This window comes from Brassica napus, chromosome A6, assembly GCF_020379485.1.
Source record: "Brassica napus cultivar Da-Ae chromosome A6, Da-Ae, whole genome shotgun sequence".
In the NCBI taxonomy this organism is placed as follows: Eukaryota; Viridiplantae; Streptophyta; class Magnoliopsida; order Brassicales; family Brassicaceae; genus Brassica; species Brassica napus.
Window position 1 is genome coordinate 19,497,914 of NC_063439.1, and position 20,949 is coordinate 19,518,862.

Sequence of the window (20,949 nt, forward strand, 5' to 3'; positions counted from 1 at the left end):
GCTTGCTATATCTCTTGTTAATGTATGGATTAATAAACTGACTTTTCTAGGATACAGAAATTGATAATAATTCATCTCTCAAAGCATCATCTTAGCGGGCTGTTATTTTGAAATTCATCTCCATCTCCGATGGATTTCATATGTTTATATAAAGTTTATCCAAGTTTGTAAAGTTTTTCTCGTTTCTTTTCATTGTTTCTTTGGTTTTATTTGATTCCACTTTTCTAAGAATGATTTTGGAAAGCTGAGATCTATTCCCGTTTTGGGTGGTTCCATCTTCGAGCTTATTATCTATCTATATATATAAAGGAGGGTTTTCTCTCACCTCATGCAGCCACGTCAGCGAGAAGAGGGTGGGCAAAAGACGACACGTCAGCATCTATTTTTTCAAGTTTTTTGTCGTGTGTTTTGTTATACCGTAGTGGGCTTTTCCTTGGCTGGTTAGGCTGCCTTTAATCGTCGTTACGTAATCGAGTTTGTTGGGACTACATTTCGATCCATTACAGAAGAAGAACAGATGTCTCCTGCCTGATTCATCAACTTGCTGTTCTTTAATCGAAACAAGAAGAGAAAACAAAGATCTGATCCGAGTTGACCCGAGATCCCGTTTTCTGCGATCGTTAAAGCAATAGATCTGTTTCTCCAGACTCAAAGACATCGTGAAAATAAAACCTAAAAGGTAATTTGACTTCTAGAAAATCCAAAACGAGTTCTTCTTTTTTGGATTAAAGTAAAATGCATAGTTTCAATTAATAATCGTGTTTGTTGATTGGTCAGGAAAAGAGACTCATGAACAACAGAAGCGTTTTCAATCTCAGATTTAACAACGAGCATTTCAGATTCCACCAGATGACCAAAATCTAATGGAAAGAGTAAGCCGTCATCTCTGATTCTACCTCTTCCTCTTGGCCGTTCTGAATCTCTACATTTCTCTGTTACTGTGCGTTTATCCACTCTTAATCATTCATTCCTGTTCTTTAATCCTCTCTTCATTAGTGTGCTTTCCTTCTAACTCCCTCTCTTTCTACTCCTTTGTGAAAGGTTTAATCAAAATCAAATTCTTCAGGTGGGAACAGTGAAGCCTTTGAGTGCCTCAGCTTGCGATCAAAAGCAATCTCTTCCTGTGGGATCTCAAGATCAAAGGTTATCATTATAGTTCTGCTCCGTTTTCGTTTTTGGTTTTCATGCCCATGTGAAGCGTTTGATGAATTTGTTACGTTTGATTCGATCATATGGAAAGCTTTGATGTGTGTCTTATCAAAAAAAAAAAGCTTTGATGTGTCTCACTTGCAGCGAATCTCCTGTTGTTATCGTTCTATCTGGATTTAAAGGTAACTGAACTTAGTATCCATTACATTTTGCTTTGCTTGCAGGTGCTTTGATCATACTCTAAAACATAGTATGTATCATCATGTACGGGGATACTTTCAGTGTCGCTGTAAGTTTCCTTCATCTTTTGTCCCACTTCGTTTGATTCTTGGGTCTTTAACCAGTTTATTTTTATCTCCTCAGGGTCGTGATATTCCCATTGTACGTCGTGTCATTAAGGTAAAGCTTTCGCATTATCATCTCTCAGTTACTTATACTGTAACATGATGATGTGAAGTGAGCTTGATTCTTGGGGTTGCTGGTTCACAGTATAGGGTCACGAAAGGGAGCTTACATGAGAAGTGGATGTTTTGACAAAAGATGTTGGTTCTGCTGATTTGGAATGACACTTAGTGGCAAAAAACTACGTTGGGGATTTTTTATTAACTTTCCTACAGTGTATGTTCTGCAAACCAATGTTAACATTTATTTAGATCTTTACATTGTGTTCCCATAAAATTTTCATACATATATGCAAATATGGAACAGATCAATCACATTGTCTCTCTAAGTGTTCTTTCCAAGACTCAGCTTCAAGCCTTCAACAATATCAAGTTGAACATCAGCTCAGGAGAGAAGTAGAGATTCAGCCTATATTCGGGAACTGTGGCTTATGATTATTTTTATGATGATGCAAAATCACTACACAGTTATCATGATGTCTTCGATAAGAAAAGTCTTCAATCAAGACACAGGGAATGAAAAGAAGAAAGACTGGATCATAAACAAGTTCATCTGAGATAAAAAGAAATGGGTTAATCTGAGATACTACAAACTGTAGCCGCCACTTGCTTCTGTCTTTTGATGTTGGACAAAAAAAAACTTCTTTACTATCATAAATCCTAACCAAAACAAAACTTTTTGGAGAAGAAAAATTATAATTACAATGCTTACCCAGATGGAAAATAGCTAACGTTGATTGATTGATTCTGTGGAAGATTGAAAACCATGTGAATATTTTCATCCTATAAATTGTAAACCTAAGTTCCAAACAATTAACGAAAGAAGTAACCTTTTTATAAGTTGAGTCCATGTATATATATATCACTCTCCATACTAACATTTATTCAAATAGTTCTGCTATTTTCAACTGCATCGTTCATGAATATAGCTACTATATCAAGCTGAGGAAATAATACCAAACACTGACACGGAGAAATCTCTTACTGAGAAATGAGAATGTAGCTGATGTGGACCAAGTTTCACGAGGAGGTAATCCATCAAAAAAGCCACAAAAGGAATAGATTCCTACATCGAAACATAAACTTAAACTGTAAATTAGTTAAACTGAGAGATAAACCGCAAAGAGACGATTCGACCCAGAATCTTCTTCCTCTGAAATGGAAGACTCAGTAGACTCAAAGCCCATGACCACGATAATCATCATATTTACTTTTATTTACTATTTATCTTCACTACCATTCTACTGTTTCCATTAAGCTTCTCCATTAGCTCCTCCCATTGAGCTTATTCATCAACTCCTCTCATCTTCCTCTCCCACTATGTCAATTTTAATTATGCATTTCCACAATTGCTTTGCAAATCCAGAATTTTTATTCTATAAATAACGATGAAGACCTCTCCATATTTTAATGCTTCATTCAATATAGGAATTATATAGTTTCATTCATATAGCCAACACTAAAAGATTAAAAGATTTAGTTACTTCTTTTAGCTTTAGTCTTTGAAGAGAAAAACAATTTCCAGATATGCAGTATGGTTCCTCTTAATTTCCAAATTATTAATGGTTATGCTACATTTAGGTTATTTTGGTTACATTATGTTTGGTTCACTCTAACTTATTCAAAGTAAATTATTTGATATGATATGGTATGAAAACTCAAGTAAAATTCTGCTAGAAATGTAATATTTTATTTAATTTATAACACTGTTAATCTATAAAAATATTTTCAAATAACATGAGCGAAATTTCCAACAATTTTTTTTTCTTAAAAGTTTAAAAATGCTAAAAAAAATTTTTATAGATTAAAATGCTAAAAAAAGTTTAAAATTAAAGAAAATTTAATTATAATTTGAAAAAATAATATAAACAGAATCAAAAATATATTATAAAAACATAATTTGTTGTTACATAATATATACTAATTATTATTTATGACATTATTGAAACTGTTTGTATATTACTTTAAAATATAACTTTTTATAATTTTATCCCACTACATTTGATTTTCAATTGATTTAACTTAGAGGTGGATGTATTAATTTATAATCATGAGAAAATTAGTTGTTGTAATAATATTAAAATCTGATAATTTTAGAAATAAAAAAATATTTGTTATTCTTACTTTAGATTTACTTCATCTATATCAAATTGAAATAGAAATCAAATAGAAAAAATATAAATCATTACATTTTCCTTATTTATTTATTAATTGTGTTCTCAAACAAAAACAAATGATAGTAGTTAAACCAAAATTTACTAAAATTTACTAAAATTTATAATATGATTTATAATGAAAATAAAATTTATTATTTTCAATATAAACTAATTTTTCAAATATATTTAATATAAATTAGTTTTAATTAAACTCACCCGCCCGTAGGGCGGGCCAACCCCTAGTTATTTATAAAGATGGCTTTTGATATTAGATTTCAGTTTTCCTCGAAGTTTATTAGATCTTGGTTAATTTGAATCGAATTCTCTGAAAACGATGGTGCGGATTGGTTAGTGATTTCATGTTTCTGTGGCGTTCGGCTACTCTTTTTCTGGGCCTCTCGTTCCGGTATGTCCGGTGGTTCTCCGGTTAGAATTTCCGGCAACATTTTCAAAATTGGTGAAGAAAGGGATGTTTCTGCTCTACCGCCAAGTGTCCATCTGTCGCATGCGTGAGGTGTTTGGCCATGAGTTGTCGAACCTTTTTTTTCCTTTAGGCTTTACGGTTGTCCTAGTTATCATGTTAGTTTGAGCTTTGTTTTTTGGGCTTCTTCTTTGTTTTGGTTTTTAATAAATTGAGATGAAAAAAAAATCTATCTAATACTAAAAGGGTTATATGAGGAGTAGGGAGGCTGTCCACGTCAGATTGGAAATTCGTCCAATCAGATTTTAACGTTTTGCCACGTAATCAAATGATTTCGGATATTGGGTTTAACTTTTTTAACGAGCCGGCAATTTAATCTTAATGGCCCAGTAAGCCCATTTCGTAGAAGGTATTGTCACCTTAATCTTCACCTACGCGAGAACCGAGATCTGTTTTTTCATTGGGTCCAAACCCTAAATTTCGTGAACCCTTTGCTTTTCTCCTTCTTCTTCTTCGTTTCTGTTTTACGAATCTGTTGATCAATCAATACACTTTCCAATTCTTTTCCCCTTTAATCTCATTTATGGCTTCCTTTCACCTTCCTCCTCTAAGACTCTTTATAACACTCTTCTTTTTTACAGATTTGTTACATACAAAGATATACTCTCAAGCGATAAATTTCATCAGCAAATCCCCTGTTTCCGGCGATCTTACCTCGAAAACAGATGGTTTGTAATTCTCCTCCTTTCACCGTAAACACATCTTCAGAAGCTTAATTTAGTGTTTCTCTTCCAGATTTTTTTCCCGGAAGCTTCTTAGAGGTGTCAGACGTCGGTAGCATGGCGATTATCGAGCACCAACGTTCAGAAGATTATGACCCAGCCATTTGTACGTTTACTTGGAACTTCTTTATTTCATATAGTTGTTGTTTGACTACTTTTGTCTCTCTCTATTCATTGACATAATTCAGTTTTGTTGTGGTTTCAATGCATCTAGAACTTGATTTTCTTCAAAATGGAAGCTTAGAACCAATGATTTTAGGATTGTGGTACATGCTCTGATTCATGCTCTATCCATTTAGTATTTGTGAAGCAGAAAGCTCAGATCCAGATTTGGCTATTTGAGCAGAAATGAGGATACGGAAGAATTAATGTAAGCAATCATATTTTCTTCTGTGCTACACATTTTCCAGCGACTAATCTGTTGTTAATGACATAAGTATGAACTATGTAGTTCCTCAGTTAGTTGTCTTGGAAAATCGAGTTTGAACACATCAACACTATGACTAACTCTCTAATTCAGTTTTTAGAAAAGAATGGGTCAGTTACTTAATTTCACTTTCTTACGGTAGGACTCCTACCTTGCCAGGTCTGTCAAAAAAATTCAAGGATTTTGATTGTTTCAGTTTTTTTTTGGATTGTTTATATTTAGTGTGTTGGCATTTGGATCTAGAGAGAACATTGATCCTTCCGAATACCAAGATTCTTTACTATATTAACTCTAATCTGTATTTTGTCGGTTCCATAATGTGTTCAGTTGTTTCCATTGATTAAACATTTAGGCTGTCAAAAGACTTTTCATCTGGCTACTGTGAAATTTACTAAAGGTTAGATGAATAGATTTTTTTGTCTGTTACTGTTTTTTCCATTAAAATTTCTACTTAAATTCTGTTGTGTTAAGGTTGGACTTTTTGTGATCCCTAGGAAATATTTCTGTGAGACTTTCGTAAAGGAGCATCTTAAGGAACCAATATGTTGCTACTTGCTGTGAGTGGCTCCTTTCACTTTGAAGGTTCTTTTATAACTTAGCTTTTGATCTTGAAAGGCACACTGACGTTAAATTTGAAAGCAAAAACAGGTTAGAAAATCTATGGGACAATGCTGCAGATGCAGAAGAAGACACTTTATGTTGCTAAGGCTGAAAAGTGCAAAGTTGGCTATAAGAAGAACATGAGAAACTACAACAGATTATCTGGTAAAACAAGTGTCAATCGAGTTTCAGTTTATATATTGGTTATTATTTTGAGTCGTTGACCATATCTGATTTGTTGTTACTCTAATGAAGAAGGTCGAAAGGAAGATGAGGCCTTCTACCAATACAAATCTAGAAAAACCGTCATACTCCTCCTGCCATGTTCAGACTGCATGTTTCCTCTTCTATGTGACTCTTGATTTTCTAAGCTTTCATTCATGTTCTTGCGTTACAGTAATAACTCTCCTTATCCAAATGTTTCATGTGTTGCTTTTCAAGTTTAACTTAAAAGCTTTCTTCGCATATACTTTATTTAGTATTATACCTTTAAAAAACCATATGTTAAATGCTTAAAAAAAATCTCACAAAAATTATATTACGGAGGAATTCAATGCAGCAAAATTAGTTATAGATCTAAAGATTACTTGGCAAACAAGTTATTAATCAAACCAATGTAAGAAAACAAGAAAAGAACCCAAATCTAATAACATAATTTACCAAAACAAATTAACCTTACCGTCATATAGTTAATTCATTACAAATTTACGGTATCTTTTTTTATGGTACTTATTAGTAAATTTTTTAATTTATATTATGAAAATTAATCAGTAACATTTTTTTGCCAACTAATCAGTAACATTTATTTCAAAAATCATAATCAGTATATGATAATATGGTTTACTTGAATTTCAAATATAAAAATAGAAAAAGTTATATCAAACGTGTAAATTTTTATTTTCGGGGTCAAATATATTAACTAAATAAATAATATTGCATAAATAATATTACATAAATAATTTTATAATTAATTATACATTTTAACTCAAACTGTTGCACAAAACAAATTAACTCAAACAAAATTTTAACAATAATCTATCGTAAAAACTAAATTTAGTAAAAACATGAGATAATCCACTTAGGTATATAAAATTAAAGGAAAAATATGTGAAATTTATTTACAAGTTTGTTTTTTTTTCTACTAACAAAAAAGAAACATATTTACGGTCATCCAATTCCAAGAAACACAAGAAATGATATAATGCCACATCCAATTTTTAATATATAATTAAAACATAGATTACTAAACAAAAGAAAAGTATCTTAAACATTTTAACAAGAAACAAAAAAAAAATCATATTTTGAAAAATAAAATAATATTTATTTTCAAAAATTATAGCTAAAGTTTTAAATAACATGGTTTATTTTAGTATTCAAATACAATATCATGTACAAAATTTAACTAATTGCATATTTTACTATAAGAAAATACGCATGTTACTCTAACTATTTAAATTATTTGTTAATTTTTATCCCGCCCGTAGGAATTGAAAATAAAAAGACTTAAAAAGACTCTAACTATTTAAAGTTGTGTAGAGTCAATACGACTTATAAATAGACTACTGTGAAGAAAATCTTAAAGGTCGGTGTAGTATTCAAGACTATTAGACCATCTCTAACCCACCTCTATTCTTATCTCTATATTTTCCTCTAAAATAGAGAAACTCTATTATAGAGGTGAATTTGCTCCAATGTATGCCTCTATAATAGAGTTCCTCTATTTATAGGGGAAAATATAGAGATTTGCTATTTTCATCTCTAAATATAGAGGTAAAAAGTAGGATTCCTCTATATTTTCCTCTAAAATAGAGGAACTCTATTATAGAGGCATACATTGGAGCAAATCCACCTCTATAATAGAGATCTCTATTTTAGAGGAAAATGTAGAGATATACATTGGAGATGCTCTTAAGTTTGATATTAACAACAAATCAAAGTATATGAGGACTTCTCATAAGTTGGTAATCCAATTCACATATTAAATTATGGGACATTAGCAAAACTTAATGAAGCAGTTAACACAACACAGAAAAAAATCCAAAAGAATTTTGGTAAATAAATTAAAAAATTTTGCTAAATAAGTTACTATTGAACTTAATTTATAGGATATATGAAAAATAGATTTTTTGGGTAAATAGATTATTTGAATTTTATAATAGAAATTCAAGAAACACCGACCATAAAATATCATTTGAACACCAAAGAAAAATATATGTGAAGAATACTCAACACATATACATAAAATAGTTAAATTAAATTCAAAACTAAAATTATAAATTTCATAGACAAAAAACCGCGCGTAGCGCGGTAAAATCTCTAGTACATCTTAAAATAAATATATATAAACCATTAAAACGAACACAAAACATTTTTTCTTATCATAGGATGTTTTAAGTCCATAGAGAGACCTAGATATATTAATCTCTAAAGAGATTAGAGCGGTCCACCGATGCACTCACTCCAGATATTCACGTAAGGCCTAAAAACATGACTTTGTATTAGTGTGACTACACAGTTTTAATCTCGTGAGATGAACCCGGATCTCTCCGTAGTCCGCCTACCACTAACACCCCAGAACACAAAATCAAAAGATTATAATTTATTTTCAATGTTTAAATATTTGGGAGATGTAGCTGGTCAAATGGAATGTCCACTTAAAAGTATACAAATCTTTTACTTTCGTCATTTAAGATTTGATACATTTAACTACAGGTTTTCTATCTCTATCAAAAAAATTTATATTTCTAATAACATTTGAGAATCTTTTAGCAAAATAAGTAAAATAAACAACATTTGAGAATTAGTCCGTCTACGTCAGATATTATAATCTAACTACGTTTATTAAATTTCCTCTTTGTGTAATTGTAAATAACAGCAGTGGATCACCTGAACGTTAACATTCATATAAGAAAGAGTATTTTACACCCTAAGGCAGTTTATGAGTTTTTATAACACAAATAGGCAGTTTCTGCTACTTGGGCAGTTTATGGGTGAAAAGACTTAAATTGCCCTTAAATAAAGCGTAATCATAAATTGTCATCTAGTTAGACTGTTGTGATTTTAGTTGGATTTTGAAATTTAAAAAATATGTGGTGGACCCGACGAGAGATAAACCTTACTTTGATAATTATCGGATGTGTAGATTTTATTTTTTATACTTTCGAAAACTTTTGCCGAGGGAAAAAAAAAAAGAAAAAGTGAAAAGTCTGATAAAAAGCCAGATCCGACGGTGATTTCCGGTGAGAGATAGGCCAAAACAAGCAGATGACGATTCTGTGGAAAAGAAAGAGAAAGATGTCGACGAGACGGAGCCGGAGGGAAAAGAGAAAGCAGATGGTGAGGTTTTAGCTGTTGTTGTTATGTCAGTGGATCTACAATCGAGAATGCAATTAATTTTTTTTTAATTGTGTAACTGAGTTTTCAGTAAACAATTGTGCCAGAAGGTCGCGGCAAGACCCATATGCTTCCATGTTATTGGCCTAGGATTACAGACCATAAGCTGCAATTATATCTGGACAGTATCTTCATTTGTATGTTAACAACATTGTCTTTCTAGTTTCTTATGTTTTTGCAATATCATTCTATGCTAAGGAGTCCTTAATTGTTTATTATCTAAGCTCAGATTCTAAAATACTAGCACTCTTTGAAGAATTGAGAAGGTCACTTTGAGAAGTGTGGTTTTTTTTTTCTTTTTCTTGTTGTTTTTTGTTGTTTTAATTCAAAATTCAGATGCAGCTTATTGGAAAGAATCATTTTGTACACATGGACACTATGAGTACAAAATGTACACATGGACACTATGAAGAAAATGTACACATGGACATCCTATTGAACGTTGTTGTAGAAAATTTGCAAAGGAGTCTTGTTTAGATGGTTAAGATACTGTTAACTATTGTCGGTCCAAGAATTCACTAATGCCATGATCCCTGTGAATGTAACAATCATTTTGAAACGAGTCATCTCAAACTTTGAACTTCCCATGCAATTAAAAAATTTTAAAAAGAAGAAGCTAAATGACATTTTGTTGAAACACCACAAAAAACAGAAAATTGACCATGGAGTGTCCACTCATAACTGTTTCTGAATCGAACAACAATGTACACTGAAAAAACAATATATTAAAATTACGTGTACACATGTACAATAGTTTTGATGTACACGTTGATCAGTAACACTTGGCGGGTTGTCTACAAGAGCTGGTCTATAGACTCGGATGATTCTCAATATTCCCATCAACAGGCCATAAGGAGATATGAATCTTCTCTTTTATATGTTCATGTGGAGTTAATATGTATTTATTTAGTCTTTTAATCTTCTGGATTTTGCTTATATCTAGTACTTTTCTAATATGGTTCTTATTGATAATAATGGTGGACTTGAGTTTTCAGCAAACAATTGTGCCTAACGTTTAGTTTTTGTTTTCCTATAGTCCCATTGATGTAGTATACGATTATTATCAATTTGAATGCTAAGAATCAAGAATATACATGTGAAATGAGTTTTGTGTTATTCAACATACGTTTTAAGACAAATCCAAATTCAAAAATGCATCAGCGTTCTATTTAGAAAGCGTACAAGTGAACCAAAGTCATGCGGATACCTATAGATGTACACATGTACAATATGAGGAAAAATGTAGATATTCTATCAGGCAAATGTACACATGGACATCCTACTAAACGTTTTTGTAGAAACTTTACAAATGAGTCTTGTTTAGATGGTTAAAATACCGTTAACTATGTCTGGTAAAAGAATTCATTAATGCAATGATCCTTATGAATGTAACAATCATTTTGAAACAAAGCATCTCAAGCTCTGAAATTCCCATGAAATATGGTTCTTATTGATAATCATGGTGGACCTGAGTTTTTATCAAACATTTGTTCCTAATGTTTAGTTTGTGTTTTACCATAAACCTAATGATGTAATATACGATTATTATCAATCTGAATGCTAAGAATCAAGAATATACATGTGAAATGAGTTTTATGTTATTCAACATACGTTCGAAGACAAGTCTAAACTCAATGATGCATCCTTCAACTGGTTAGAAAGCATACATGTGAGCTAAAGTCATGTGGATACTATGAGGCAAAATGTACACATGTACACTATGAGGCAAATGTACACATGGACATCCTACTGAACGTTGGTCATTATAACTGGCGGTGTGGTTGCCCCTGTAACAAGCTCTTTGGTGTTAGGAGGCCAGTAACTCAAGACAGTAAGAGGTGCAATCTCTGTTCCAGCGAAGAACTCCTTTAAAACATTGGCTTCTAACTCCGACAAATTCATGTCCGCGCGTACAGGGACGGTCCTAGACATTTTATTCTTATCAATAATAAAATTCCAACCACCGTCACCGGACGACCATTCGCCGGGAATGACCATACAGTGAGACGACATGAACGAGACCTGAAACAGAGTAAGCAGACACATTAGTATCTTAACAAACAGAATTAAAATGTTAACTTATTGTTAGTAACCTAATCACAATTAAAGTGCTGCTAATGGAAACCTCTTGATTAATTAGATACAGAAACAGCGACAAAACGAGTGAAGGTTACGGAGCCGGTTGTTCAGAGAAAAAAAAAGCAAAAAACTTGAAGATAAGGAAGGAGATAATGATATGGTAAATCTGAGCCGTTGGAAAATAAAGAAAAAAGATAGATCTAATGGTTGAGAAGTTAGACAGATAGAAGTCTTGTCATATGTGTCAGAATTATCCTGAACCGTCGGATTAAAATGAGAGATGAGTGGTAGATCTGAATTCCCGCCAGTAAACTAGTTGGGTAGCAAAAAGAAATGGTTACGGTTAGACATCATTTAGTTAGGTTGGGATGGAAAAAGGAAATTAGTTGGTGGAAAGTGTCCCAGTAGCTGAAACTGCCCCATTATGTTAATATAAACATGTAAACTGCCTTTGAGTGTAATATTCTCTAAGAAATATTACACGAGCAAATTAACTTAATGACAGTCTACATCTCAGTTAATAATCATGCTTATGAAGTTAGATCACCACAACTATTTCGTATCATTTTCTTTTTTTTCTCTGGTAATATTTTTTCTTACGGCATAATTAATCCAGATCTCTTAGCCGGAGTTTTTAATTCATGATTTGATTTTTTTTTTGTTTTTTTAATATTTTTTGGCTAAGAAACACTTCTTATATCTCTTATTTAAGAGACAGTTCTTAACTGTTCTTAGTTAAAATCTAAAAAACTAAGAACCGTCTCTTAATCGAAACTAGAACTCTAGTTAAAAGACTAAAGTTAATCATGGTCTTATTATTCTTATTTACAAAACGAAAATATGACTGTTCACCCGTAACAAAAAACTATTATTATTAATTTATTATGTAGAATAGTAGATCATATACACAATCAATCAAATACGAATGGGTTTGTTGGATGCTACGTCGTTATTCACTTTTCTCTCATCCAGCTTAATTTGCTTCCCCCTGCACTCTAAGCTACAAAATGCGTTGTCCCCCCTGCGACAAAAAGTACAAATATAACATTTTCCATCATATGTGATAAATGATTACTTATACGATATCTATAAAGATATACGCAATATTAATAAACATATATTTAAAGGGTTGATTTAGAAACATAAATTCGTACCTATACATATAAATGTCACGACGATGGCAGAGATTTTGGTTGCAGAGGCTACAAGTCCTCAAGAAGTCATTATCGTTCTTAGTAGATATCATCACCGTCGGATTATGAATGGTTGGATGATCAGACGGCTGAGATGCAATATGATAGGTCGTGGCTGTATCGTCTGTGATCGTTCTCATGCTTGTTGTTCTCTTGATCAAAGAGCCGCGACGCGTTCCCAAGACCATTCTTTCTCTCTCTAATAAGAAGCGTGTGAATTCAAGTGGGAGATAGGAGGCAATGGGGATGAGCAATACAAGCAAAACACAAGTTATTTAAAAGCAGACAAATGGAAGAATCTAATAACAAAGATAATGTTGTTTAATTTCGTAACATTATTAAATTCAAATTTTCTAATCATAACTTTGTGTATGTACAGAAAACCATATTGGTGTAATTCTGTAAGTAATGAATTTAAATACAGAGCTGATTAAGACAATTAATATGACCAAAAAATTTAAGCAATCAATTAAAAATTGCATAAGATGTACAGTTTTCATACCATTTTTACTTTTTTTTATAACCCAGGATATTCATCAGAGGTATTCGGCGGGCTGAAGTATAAACAACTAATCTTTTGAAAACTTATTCACCAATGCCCGATAGATTTTATTGATTATAATATAAACTAAGTTAAGACATACACCATGCGCAAGATAAAATTATGTATACAAATAACTTTTACTTATTAAAATTGATTTTGTGTTCATTTTACTTATTATGTACATAATTAAATTAAAGTAAGCACATAAATCAAAATAATATTTCTTGTTTGTTAACAATATTTTTTTGGTAAGTAAATCAAAACAATTATTTTATTTATTTATATGGTGTATAATTAAATTTTAATGATATTGAGATAGATATATAATATATTTTAATATAAATATGTATTATTGAGACTTCTTGCTCATATTATTTTATTAACATTTGTATCTTTGTTATAACAAAAAAATTAAATCATTAAAAATTTTAATGTGAAATTTTATCAATGCAAATTTCAAAATCAAAATATTAATGTTTCAGTATGTTTTCAATGCAAATTTTGAAATTACTATATTTGTGTATTATATATATTTAAAATGAATATCTATAAAATGAGATTTCATATTCATACGATTTTATGATCATTGTTATCTTGATATAACAAAAAGGTTAGACCAATGAACACAATTTTTTTTAATATAGGACTTTAAACATTTTTAGTAATTTATAGTCATTTTAAAAATTCAAATTATAATATATAAAAATTTAAATTTTTATTATATGGTTAATGTGATTGTTTTGTTTTTTTTAGATAATATTAAATTAAACAAAAAAGAGAGAAGATACAAAAACTGTTATCAAATCTTCATTATTCATAATATTAGTTGTCATAAATATGTTAATTATATTAAGTAATTCTTTAGCTTTCATTTAAGAAAAAATGAAGAATGTTTTTTGTACATAATTAATCAATTTAATTGTTAATTTAATAAAAAATATAATATATGTTTAGATTGACAAATTTATTTTTTAAAACTTTTAAGAATTATTTTAGTTATAACACATGACTACCAAAAAATATTGTAATGTTTTTCAATTAATATACAAAAGATTAGAAACTTATGTCGTTTGGCTGCATAAACAAATATATCTGAAATGGTAGGTGTGGGTGTGCTTAACATTTTTGCCCCATAAATTTATCAGTCACCTACGAGATCAATTACTTACCTTATATATATACGATGGATACAGTACTTTACAAGTAGCTGTGTAATTATACAGTAAATTCAAAATTTCAAATGTGTTATTTCACCTATATACAAAATAAAAACAAATTTTTTTTTGAAATTGTCTATCGTATACGACTATACGGTTTTGGTTTAGTTTGTTTTGTTAAACTAATAACATAACCGTACTATTATCAATTTATATAAATTTTCCCTACATGCAAAAATTCACGAAGCAGAAAAATTGAAATGGCATAGCACATATAAAGTTACTATTTTGGTGATTATCATGATAAAACAATCAATTATCACGACAAAACAATTAAAAGCAATATCAATTTGTTTTTTGAACGGGAATATAGTTAATACTTTGTTAAAGAACAAGGCTTATTAAAAAAAATTGTATAAACTCACTATTTATTATTACTACTTTTTTGAAAATAAGGGAATTATTTTTTCTAAAGTTGAAATAAAAGTCACAGAATTTTAAATTAATAGAAAAGCTCAAAGTTAAAAAAGAAAAAGAAAAGAAAAGCTCAAAAATCAAAACTAAAAATGTTTTCAAACAAGCGGAGCGGAACCGGTCCAACCGGTTGGATTAAAAGTCCAAGGCGTTCGCTGTGGTAAAAACATAACATGCATACGTGTCTCTTTCTCTTCCTCAAAAAACATCTGTTTCTCTTTTCATTTTATTTTCTCACTCTCTCTCTCGTTTAGAAAAAAAAAAACTGACTTGGAAATATCATTTGTAGCAAAAACCAAAAAGAAAAAGGCAAGAAAAATAGATAGAATCGAATAAAAAAGAAGCAAAAACATTGAGAGGTGTCCGGACATCAAACTCTAATTAGGGCATAGTCTTGTCGGAGGAAGAAGCCATGGGAAGAAAAAAAGTGGAGATCAAGCGGATCGAGAACAAGAGCAGTCGACAAGTCACTTTCTGCAAAAGACGCAATGGTCTCATTGAGAAAGCTAGACAGCTTTCTGTTCTCTGTGAATCTTCCGTCGCTGTTTTCGTCGTCTCCGCTACAGGAAAACTTTACAACTCCTCCTCCGGCGACAAGTAACCTACTTCTCTCTTCAAAGTCCCACTCTAGCTTTCTTCTTAGTTCTTACTCTTTTTGTTTAGTTACTTTCCCGATATAGTCACTCGAAATCTGGGGCTTTTCTTTTCGTTCAAATCAACTGAGATCCTCTCTTTGCTTTGTTGCTGACGATAGCCGGTGCGTAAGCTCAAACCTAATTTAAGATTAAACAATGTGGTGGCCAAGATATATATGTTCTTGGTGTTCGTATTATTTTGCCATTTTGTATGACTCTTTTGTAATAATGATTTTTATTTTCTCTATTAATTGTACGAATTTTATTTTAATATTGCATGTGATTCCAGAAAAAAATTTACACGTGTTGATACGTGCTCAATGTTGTTTAATGGATTTTTAAGTAATCTTTTTTTTTGGTAAACATGTTAAGAGTTTTTATCGCTACTTCATCTGTTGTTTCATTTTTTTCCTCATAAGAAACAATATACATTGTTAAAAATATGAGACTTTTTTACCAATTTTTTTTTTGAGTCTTGGTTTATAAATTATAACCAAATATTGGATGCACTTTTGGTTAGGTTAATGTCATCAGTTAGCAAGAATCTTTGGTTTAGAATCAGATGCCATTGTTAAATCATTATCCAAATTGTATTGTAGATTGCTTGTTTTGTAATTTCTCTTTGATTGATTTATTGATTAAGTATTGTCCATAGGTTTATACTTGATCTTCATGGTTTGATTGTGGCGATTTACTGATTCTTAGCATTGGTACTTGCACGCATTCTACATTAGTTCTAACTGGAAATCGTTTTCACCCTTTTAACCGTCATCTTTGTGTGCATATGACACTATACAAGACATATATCTCTTGATTGATGAACGAGATTTTGCGTTTCTTCACGATGCTGTGCTTTTTTCTTGCAATTAATATAATTTGGGTTTCTTCGGTGAAGAAAATAATTAAGTTCACGGTCGCTACGTATAGGTCCTCTTTAAGTCGAAACCTGTTTTCAAATGGGCAGGACTGGTCGTGGACCAATCCGGATGAAACATTCGCCTCAGGTTCCGAATTTTTTCGAAACATTATATATACATAAACCTCCAAATTTGTCAAAAGAAAAAAAGAATTAGTTCTCCAACCTATTAAAATCCTTATTTAATCGTCTATAGCCTCCAAGATATCAGGCCGGCCTTGCAAACAGGTGAAACCACTAGACTACAACCATTTGATACCTAAACTTAACGCACTATACAAAGTGTTTTTTTACTAGAGATTTCTTAAGCGCCTTGCTCATGTCTTTTTTCTTTTTGATTATTTCAACTTAATACATTTCTAATAACTTAAAAATAAAGTGCAACTTATATTATTGAGTTCTTGCAATAGACCACGGATAAAGATTGGGATATTGAAGTCCTGACCTTCCCTGAAATGCTTAACCCACTTTCTTGTCTAACCCTTTATGGAGTATCCCCCATCTTTCAACCAAAGGTTTGTTTTCAGTTCTCTAATTTGGTTGACTATATCTGTGAAAGATTCAGTAGTAGGTGAGACTTGAATTTCATTGCAGAGAATATATATATATAGGAGAAGCTTGTCCGTTTTGTATCCTGATTTCTGAGTTTGCATAGATAAATATTCGAAACTATTTTCACCTGGAGATTTTACTTCAATTTAAAATAAGTTTCAATTATATTTGTCGTTAGGAGGAATGCCTTTACTCTTTTATAATCTTCCAAATAGATTTGTATGAAGTTTTAATTGGTTCTCTCTTTTTTTTGTAACACAATTATTGGTTCTCCTTTTTTGTGGTTCACTTACAATTATTGGTTCTCAAAAAAAGAAAATTTCAAAGTTCTTACTCCTAGGGAAAAGTAAGTAACACTAAAAAAATTGGGAGTTTCAGATTTACATAGTACGTAAAACAAAATTACCCATGTATATGCTGTAATGGAAAGTGAAACTAAGACGATCATTGTAAAAATATAGTAACCGGATAGATATATACAAAAACTTTCTTAAACAGACCTATTGTGTTTTATTTTAAGCGATATATTCTACACTATATATGCCTAGTTAAGTAAATATTTGATCAACTTAACTACATGTTAGTAGCACAAACTGATGTTCTACAACTGTGTCATACGTATAGAATTAGGTTAAGAAAACTATATGTTTGTAACACAAAATGCTGTAAAAATATAACATATACAGACGCATATAAAGGCATTCTCTCAGTGTCATTCGATCTCTATAAAGCATATACTGAAAGCTGTTTCTAATTCGTAGTTTTGAAATATTTTACAAATTTGATCTGATATGCGTTTTTCTGTTGCTCTTTGTATGTCCAGCTTGTCCAAGATCATCGATCGTTATAAGATACAACAAGCTGATGACCTTCAAACCTTGGTAACTTAGCTAAGACCTTCATTAAAATCTTCTTCCGGATTGGTTTCTGGTGCCTTGAACGAATAGAAGCGCTGGTTGAGCCTGAGATAGCTCCCTGTTTTGAACTTGTCAAACGAGCTTATGTCTAAGGTTCCATGTTATACAAAAACTTCACAAGACTTCCAACCTTTTCCCATAATTTCTTTCCGTGTGCAGGATCTTGAGGAAATAACTCGGAATTATCTTCCACATAAGAAGTTACTTGAACTAGTCCAAAGGTTAGCAGTAAAACTCCATTTTTTTACCTCTTCTTCTGATCAATTTTCTCCCCCTCTTCTGTCCACTTATGAATATGCAGCAACCTTGAAGAAGCGAATGTCGATGGTGTAAGTGTAGATTCTCTAAATTCGCTGGAGGAGCAACTCGAGACTGCTCTGTCCGTAACTAGAGCTACAAAGGTATATTTATATATATATATACGCTGTTAGGAAGTGATTGAACTTCTTCAACAGTATTTGCAGTTTGGACCTTGCCTGACTTCAGATTATGTCTCCAGTTTGACATCAATATTTAATGTCTTGTTGCAGACAAAATTAATGATGGAGTTTTTGAAGACTCGTAGAGAAAAGGTTAGTGTTTTGGTTTGTATTCGCCAGCCCGGCCATTCGGCGATGCTGAATTCAAGAACCTCTTTAACTTTGGAGTCTACATGCCAGTATATCACTAGACCAGTTTTGTCTGAGTCCCTGATCTAGATATGTCTTTTGGTCTTGTCTGAGTCCCTGATCTGGTTTTGGCTTCATTTAAATGAAAGCCTAATAAGAAATAAAAAATTGTTGAAAAATGATCATCAAATGTGACTTGACCACTCCTCATGGATCACAGTATTGCGCCTAGGAATTTTTCTTATATGTCTGCCGATAGCTTTAGAACTTGTTAGAAAGTAGAAACTAATGAGCGTGTGAATCTTACACGTACAGGAGAAGTTGCTGATAGAAGAGAATCTGGTTCTAGCTAGCAAGGTAACAGAGGTACACTCTATTGTATATAAGCTAATTAATCCCTTATATATGTATAAATAGATATAAAATTCATGACTTCGAATTCGATAGATGCTAGACAATTTTGAGTGAAACACATAATTTAAGTTATTTAGTAGCGGTAGGAAAAAAGTTCAAGGACTGTTGGATTTATACTGCACAATTATGTGTATGAATGTATTAAACTGATTCTGTATTACAGAAATTTAGAATGTTTGATACATATAAAAATTATAGAAGTTTTAAAGAAATCAATGATTTAGTTAAGAAGAATGCATTTTACACATATATATTATCTGTAGATGATATAATGTATAAATTTCTTACAGATTTGGAAGCAGACGTTCCTAGTAACACGGGATGAGACATCAATGTTACCGGAATATAGATTCGGTAACAATCCACCGGAGACTCTCTCGCTGCTCAAGTAACCATCATCATCAACGGCTCTGAGTTTTCACCTTAACTCAAAGCCTGATTCAGAATTAGAAATAAATAAATTTGTAATATCTGCATAATCGCAAACCTTTTTATTTTCCTCTAATGTCGAAGTCAAGGCAAAACAAACAAACAAACAAACGGGGAGCTCTCTTTTTCTGAAACTAAAGAACTGTATAACTAAGATGAAGGAATCGATATTTGTTGTACCTTCGCAGACAAGATCAGAGTTCATGTGTTTGTGTTCTTGTCTGAAAGCAGGGACGGATCTAAAGCTTTTTCTTTTCCTTAAGCGTGAAGAACCCTAGAGGTTATTTATTCGCTTTTTTCCTTAGCTAGGTTATTTATTACTTGTCTAACGTTACGTGGCAAATCTTTAACTGATTTTTAGTTGTCACGTGTAGATATATCATGTTATGTAGTGTAGTTTTCGTTCGAGTAAAATCATACCATATAATTTGTCCCTTTTGCAAGTTATTAATTCAGCTTTTGAGGAGCTACACCTCAGTCCAGCTTCGGCCTGGCTAGGCCCTTGTTTTAGACTTATTCGTGGGTTCACCCTCTAGGGTGAACCTCTAGGTTCACCAACCAATATGATTGTGTTATTTCATATTTGAAATCTTTTAAAAAAGGAAACAAAATATTTTCTCAAGCTATAAATTATATTATATTTTTAAAATAAAAAGGTAAAAATAAATAAATTAAAAAAAGTAGTAATTAAAAAAATATATTTTTAACGTCCTCAACAAAATACTAAACCCTAAATCCTAATCCCTAATCCCTAAACTCTAAATCCTAAACCCTTAGGTAAACCCTAAACCCTTGGATAAATCTTAAACTCCAAATCAAAAACACTAAACACTCAAGGGTTTAGGGTTTAGGGTTTTAGGATTTAGTGTTTTTGATTTAGAGTATGAATTATCCAAGGGTTTAAAATTTGTCCAAGGGTTTATAGGGTTTATGATTTAGGGTTTAGGGATTAGGATTTAGGGTTTAGTGTTTTGCTGACGACGATAAAAATATTATTTTTTTTTAAACTCGTTTTTCTCTAACTATTATTTTTTTTTAATTTTTTTAACCTTTTTTATTTTTAAAATATAATATATCTTGACAATATTTTGTTTCTTTTTCTAAAAGATATCAAATTTGAAATAATGAAATCCTATTGGTTGGTGAACCTAGAGGTTCACCCCAAGAATAACTCCTTGTTTTATATATGGCCCCATCATAAAAGTATCACTTTTCTCAAAATTAGATTTTACTTTTTACAGATCAGTAAGTTTTTAATAGGATATTTTTAAAGTATTATGTATTTTATCATGTTTTTTGTTATCTATATTATTAAAAGAGAATCATTCTGAAAAAATCTACTTAAATAATGTTGTTGCATCCTTTCATTTTCAGTCCAACCTATTACATATAACTAGATATTATAACTGAACTCCTATTATATAGCAACCAAATAATATTTTCCAACATTTAGAAATATATTGTAATCTCCCTTTTAATTTTAATATTTGTTTGGATCTATTTTTTTATCTACATATAATACCAAACGTAATTAACCTTTATAGAATCTACAACTTATAACATCTATCATTAACTAACGTGCTATACCAATATCAACACTATTAACAAAACAAATTATATCAATGTAGAAGGTTTCATATTATCTTATTAGATTATATATTTGGTACTGCAATACTAAATTTAAAAAATATGCTAAATAAAT

General features: G+C 31.3%; 1 protein-coding gene and 1 long non-coding RNA gene across 3 annotated transcripts; both read left to right on the forward strand.

Annotated features, from left to right (window-relative positions):
* The first annotated feature begins 11 nt into the window (after window positions 1–11).
* On the forward strand, window positions 12–6,403 carry LOC106377001. The gene is made up of 11 exons (XR_007314389.1): window positions 12–679; window positions 778–872; window positions 1,067–1,143; window positions 1,374–1,438; window positions 1,513–1,548; window positions 1,639–1,767; window positions 1,858–4,855; window positions 4,923–5,733; window positions 5,831–5,893; window positions 5,985–6,101; window positions 6,192–6,403. It is a non-coding gene; the product is annotated as an uncharacterized LOC106377001 (long non-coding RNA).
* Window positions 6,404–15,018: 8,615 nt separating this feature from the next.
* On the forward strand, window positions 15,019–19,439 carry LOC106348006 (agamous-like MADS-box protein AGL27). Of its 2 annotated transcripts, none has more exons than XM_013787649.3 (7): window positions 15,019–15,373; window positions 17,703–17,760; window positions 17,956–18,017; window positions 18,098–18,197; window positions 18,327–18,368; window positions 18,720–18,761; window positions 19,109–19,439. In XM_013787649.3, the coding sequence occupies exons 1-7, from the start codon at window positions 15,189–15,191 to the stop codon at window positions 19,208–19,210; spliced, it is 591 nt and encodes a 196-aa protein (XP_013643103.1). In that variant the 5' UTR covers window positions 15,019–15,188; the 3' UTR covers window positions 19,211–19,439. The 2 variants fall into 2 exon arrangements, with proteins under 2 accessions (XP_013643103.1, XP_013643102.1); XM_013787648.3 differs by having other exon boundaries at window positions 15,024–15,373; window positions 18,720–18,770.
* Window positions 19,440–20,949: the final 1,510 nt, after the last annotated feature.